At 38.1% G+C, this 6,000-nt stretch overlaps 1 protein-coding gene across 4 annotated transcripts in view; it reads right to left on the bottom strand.

Moving 5' to 3' along the window:
• Positions 1-2,415: 2,415 nt before the first annotated feature.
• The window catches only part of MROH8 (maestro heat like repeat family member 8), a 90,366-nt gene continuing 86,781 nt past the window's right edge, over positions 2,416-6,000 (bottom strand). Inside the window, exon 23 of one of the 4 annotated variants that reach the window (XM_049870034.1) lies at positions 2,416-2,533. In XM_049870034.1, coding sequence (XP_049725991.1) covers positions 2,517-2,533 — 17 coding nt within the window. In that variant the 3' untranslated portion in view covers positions 2,416-2,516. The remainder of the gene's footprint in view (positions 2,534-6,000) is intronic. The other 3 variants (XM_049870032.1, XM_049870038.1, XR_007515464.1) reach the window with 3 other exon arrangements.

Here is a 6,000-nt window from a genome sequence, read left to right as displayed (position 1 = left end):
TGTTAATAACAACTTTGGAGGTCATGAATTAGAAGAACGTTTGAAAACTGTTTAAAAAGTCATTTTCAATTATTTTAATAATGCAGTTGATGAAATAGTTTTGCAAAGGACTTTAGGCTTAGAAATCTAAAGAAAAAGAATTCTGACAAGGTTATTTAAAGCTCTAAAACAGGTTACTACAAAGGAAGTTGTGTACTGTCTGGCTTAAAAACTATTTGTAAAACTTTTTTTTTCCCCCAATATAAAACTTTACTAAAATGCAGTGGGATTGGTGGGCCAGACTTTATAATTCTATGGGCTCTTGAACCAAAATGATAATCCAGGCAGTGCAACAACACAAAACTCTTTAGACGTCACAAAGGTTATTTCAAGGAAAAGGCTCAAGGACTTTCTTGGAAAAATCAATTTCTCTAGTCTTAAGGTCACAACACTTAAGCTGCCTACAAATTTCTTTCCTTTTTAGGGTCCTGCCCTTACCACCAAAGAAGTGATTTCCTAAGAACAACTGATACACAATCAGAGCTTAAATTTGGCAGAATTTAGTTGCTTTGCTTTGAGTGGTGCTTGGTTTAAGGACACAGGCTTGGGAGATGTACCCTCAACTGGCATATTTAGGACTATGACCTCTTCTAAACCCATGAGTGGCTGGGGAGGCAGATGCTTTACCTTAACTCTAGTCTTCTCAAAGGGACTGGGCGAAGATTTTCCTGAAAAACCTAAGGATGAATGCACAATGAGGCTGAAGCCTAGGTTTTTTTCTAGGAATTCATCCATTTCTTCTAGGTTTGCAAATTTGTTAGAGTACAATTTTTTGTAATAATCTGATATGATTCTTTTAATTTTAGTTGGGTCTGTTGTGATGTGGCCCATCTTGTTTCTTATTCGGGTTGTTTCCTTTCCTGTATTTCTTTAGTCAGTCTGGCCAATGGTTTATCAATTTTGTTAATTTTTTCAAAGAACCAGCTTTTCACTTTGTTAATTCTTTCAATTGTTTTTCTGTTCTCTAATTCATTTAGTTCAGCTGTAATTTTTATTATTTGTTTTCTTCTGGTGCCTGATGGATTCTTTTGTTGCTCACTTTCTATTTGTTCAAGTTGTAGGGACAGTTCTCTGATTTTGGCTCTTTTGAAGCCTCGGCTTTTTATATCTTCTGTATTGTCTCACCTTGCCCACCTTTTAATATCATTCACAGGTGGACAGGTATTCCCAGCTCCATTTCCCTCCTAACCTTTCCTATATTCCTGCTCCTTTTTTTAAAATTTCCGTTTTTATATTCATGCCACCATTTCTATTTAAAAAAGGAGGGATGACAGTACCCCCATAAACATTATTTGGTATCTCTAGGTACCATTTTAAACCAGTCCTGTCCTCCTTGGCCATCAGAAGAAAAACTCTTCAGGGTGAGGGAAATGGTAGGAAGTGTAAATGAATCATTTGACAACTGACACACAGTGTTTAAGTGAGGAAGTTATTCTAGGTGCTGGGAAGTCATTATCTTTTCAGAGATAACTGAATTCATCCCACTCCTTTGTGTTTTGCATAACAAACAGCAGTGGCAGTAGGTAACTATTCTTTTTCTTCTCCTGCCTCAGCCTTTTCCTCTGTTGTATTTTCAGGAGGGTTTTGGAAGAGGTAAGAAAAGCAGCCACCTATATGTTATAGTTTCAGGGACGACAAGAAAATGTCCATTCCCCACTCTCATCTCCAGCCCCACTTCCAAACACCTCCTCTCTCCATCCTGCTCTGTAATGCCTAAAATTTCTCAATTAGAGATTTATGCCTTTGGCTTAAGAACTCTACCCTGTTAAAAAGCAAAAACCTCTGAAAGAGTTGATCTCATTAAGCCTTGCATTATTAATCATTTACATATAATAGTGAGCTCAACAGATCCTTTCCTGAGAGTAGGAGATAGAAAAAAAGGAGCAGGGACCCAAGAACCTGGCAGAAGGAAAGAGGGGAGAAAGTTAGCTAAGGGGTAGAGAGACTTGACATATTTCACAATGTTACAATTGTACCTAGCACAGTTGTACTTGCCAGGGCTGGTGCCTGACAGAACCTCCGCTTTTCCAATCCCAACTGTCAGTTACATGATAGTTTAAGCTTTCTTGGAAAAATCAACAAGAGAAAAAAATAATTTCTTATAAAATAGATATCACAGTATAAGGGGTTGGGGGAAGCAATACTCAAATAAAACAACTGAGAATCTAAAATAATAAAGACACGGATTGGCCAGTAATAGATCAAGAACAATACATTTTAATAGTATACAATGAAAATAAACCAGGAAATTAAAAAAATTTTTCAACATAACAAATTTAAATGTCCAGAAATTTTTGTGTTGTATATTAAAAAAAAATCATAAAAACATAAACCTATCTATCTCTGAGGAGAGCCTTGTATAAAAATAAGGGAGCTATTTGGAATAGACTTGTTAATATAATCACTATTAAGTACTTCTTTTTTTTTCAGTCCTTCCCAAACTGCTGAGGTAATTCAGTGAAGAACAGTCCTCTCTCTCAATGGATGCTTCTCTCTGTGAATTTTAAAATAATAAAACATAAATAAAATAGAATAAACATTGTTGTGCTTGCTATTTCCTGTTGGTATTATTCAGAAAATAAAAGTCAGCCTGGAGGGAAATGGACTCTAGCATAAATACGAGCAAAGAGAAAGGATTCACTCAACGTCTTACATATCCCTGGAGATTTAAACTTAGCCTCTGCTGGCATAAACGTCTTAAGTTTTTGGAACTGAAAAAAGTAAATCCATTCATTCACTTGGTAATTTATTTTTAAACTAAAATTTTAAAGACAAGTATAGTCTAGTCACTCGGGGCTGTTTCTGTTGTGAGTCAGGGATAGTTCATGAGATCAAACCAAGTCTTCAAAAAAAGAAAAAAAACTCTTTTAAGATCAACTACTATGTTTTGTTCTAATTCCACTTTCTCTACAATGTAGGATGTGCCTTCTAAGCTATTAAAATATGAAACAAATAAGGTACACTAACTTTTATGTAAGAAGTATCCAAGCTTTGCATTTGAGAAATTATTTGAGGCAAAATGTCTCTCTTCAATGTTTGTTTGGGCAGTTTAGCAACTGTGATTACAAAGCAGACATGCATTTATTCACATTAGAGGGAAACAGTGGATTGGAGGGGATCAAAGCAGACCAGCCAAGGGTATGGGCTCTGGAGCCAGACTACTTGAGTTTGAATGCTGGCATTGCCATTTACTAGTTTTGTGGCTCTGGGCAAGTCACTTTAATGTTCTGTTCCTTGACTTCCTCATCTGCAAAATGGAGATGATTATACACCGGGTGGCTATGAGGATTAAAAGTGTTAATTATACAATGCACTTGGATCAGTGTCTGGTTCATTGTAAGTACTTAATAAATGCTAGTCATTTTTATTGAACAATCCACAAAATGGGCAGTCCAAAAGTAGAGGATGGAGTTGGCTGCATGTAATGAGACCAAGGAGAATACAGCAAGGGATGCATGTAATTCAAATGTGCCCCTTGTTTGATGTTCAACATCTAGTGACCACCCTCAGGGTATACTCTTGGCTCTGCTCCAGGATGAGGATTTAATCTATCAATCAACTGGAGCCTATATTTTAGCTCCAAACTCCTGACTGCTAGCCCCAGATGTGGCAGACCTCCCTTGGGCAGAGATCCCCTTGAAACCACACTTGGCACACTGTCACATCCCTCTCAAAACAAATCCAGCTCCACAACGAATCACTGAGAAATTTGTTCCTACAGATGTCTTGGCAGAGGGATGGGGTGAAAGGTAGAGGATTGGGTGGTAATTCATACTAACTCAATTTACAACACAAACTGAATGCAATTGGACATGTCCTTCAGCTTCCAGTTATCTCATCCACCCCACCCCCTTTGTCTTTTCCCACATCATCTCCAAGAGGCCCTTTTATTGTCCTAGACAGATCAGCTCTGGATCTCTGCTTATATTCCTCAACCAAACAAGAGCTTGGGAATTAGACCAGTGGTGACCATTTCTAATCCATGCAGCATGCCTCTTGGGGGTTTACCACTCTTCCACATGCAGCTTATCAGAGTACTCATCAAATACAAACTAATCTCTTTCTCGAGAAATTCTGCTTGTAAGAAAATTTTCTCTATATTTATCTATGTTTAAAGCAGACTGTGGGTACTCAACAAGTAAGAGTTGCCCTCCTGTTGCCATTTGAGGATCTGACAGCTGTTATAGGACAGAATCAGGACAACGAAAAAGGGGAAGGAAGAAGTGGAGATCCCTCATTTACTGGAACAGATCTAGCACCACATCACTTCAGATATTTTTTTCTCACTGAAAGGTTTTTAAGGGAAATGGAAGGAAGGAGAGGCCATAAGGAATTTTATAAAAATACATCATTAAACATGAAACTATAAGAACTGGTTGTTATTTTATTCTTAAGACTATTGGCAATTAAGTAGACTGGCCCTTGACAAATACTAACATTGAGAATACTAACATTGCAACATTAATATTTATTTAGTCTCTTTCGAACCCACCCTAGACCTGTTTATGAGGACTGAAACTTTATGGATGTTCTGGCATGTGTCAAAAACGCAATAGATTTTCACTATTTCTGTAAATTTAAAACAAGAACTGCCCTCCCCTATACTATTCTAACTCATTCAAGGTTTGTTGTTTTTTTGGGGGGGAAAGGAGGATATACACAACAAAACATTACAGCACTTCAACAATTTCTATATGTACAGTTCAGTGATATTAGTTATATTTTCAAGATGTGCTACCTTTTTTAATTTTTATTGTGCTTTAAGTGAAAGTTTACAAATCAAGTCAGACTTTCATACAAAAATTTATAAACACCTTGCTATATACTCCTAATTGCTCTCTCCCTAATGAGACAGCACACTCCTTCCCTCTATTCTCTCTTTTCATGTCCATTCAGCCAGCTTCTAACCCCCTCTATCCTCTCATCTCCCCTTCAGACAGGAGATGCCAACATAGTCTTATGTGTCTGCTTGATCCAAGAAACTAGTTCTTCCCCAGTATCATTTTCTATCCCATAGTCCAGTCCAATCCAATCCCTGTCTGAAGAGTTTGCTTTGGGAATGGTTCCTGTCTTGGGCTGACAGAAGGTCTGGGGACCATGACCTCCAGGGTCCTTCTAGTCTCAGTCAGACCATTAAGTCTGGTCTTTTTATGAGAATTTGGGGTCTGCATCCCATTGCTCTCTTGCTCCCTCAGGGGTTCTCTGTTGTGTTCCCTACCAGGGCAGTCATTGGTTGTAGCCAGGCACCATCTAGTTCTTCTGGTCTCAGGCTAATGTAGTCTCTGGTTTATGTGGCCCTTTCTGCCTCTTGGGCTCATAATTACCTTGTGTCTTTGGTGTTCTTCATTCTTGCTTGCTCCAGGTGGGTTGAGACCAATTGATGCATCTTAGATGGCTGCTCGCTAGCGTTTAAGACCCCAGACGCCGCTCTCCAAAGTGAGATGCAGAATGTTTCTTAACAGATTTTATTATGCCAATTGACTTAGATGTCCCCTGAAACCAAACCCCTGCCCCTGCTACGCCGGCCTTCGAAGTGTTCAGTTTATTCAGGAAACTTCTTTGCTTTTGGTTTAGTTCATTTGTGCTGACCTCTCCTGTATTGTGGTGCCACCTTTTTTGATATCCTCTTCCAAATTATTTCACCATCATAACATAAACTCTCTGCCCCCCTAAGTTTCTCATCTAACCTTTTGAGCTGCTGTTGACAATTCAACCACATATAGACAATTCTTTAAAAGAACACAATGCTCAAGGCAGTCTTTTCTAACTAAGCTATATATATTTTTTATTGTTTGGTTTAAAGGTGATTTCAGGGGATAGTTTTGGTTTAAGGTTTAAAGATTTCCTCAGGGCAATAGTTTTTACGGGGGTTGGGGGGGTTCCTTAAAGGTTTTGTCAACAAAAAAAAATATGTTCTGAGGTAATGAAGGGATGGAGATAGCTTAATGCTGGCATTGTTTT

The sequence above is a fragment of the Elephas maximus genome, chromosome 25, assembly GCF_024166365.1.
Source record: "Elephas maximus indicus isolate mEleMax1 chromosome 25, mEleMax1 primary haplotype, whole genome shotgun sequence".
NCBI lineage: Eukaryota > Metazoa > Chordata > Mammalia > Proboscidea > Elephantidae > Elephas > Elephas maximus.
Note: the sequence above shows the minus strand (reverse complement) of the source record. Positions and strands in the feature narration are given on the sequence as shown.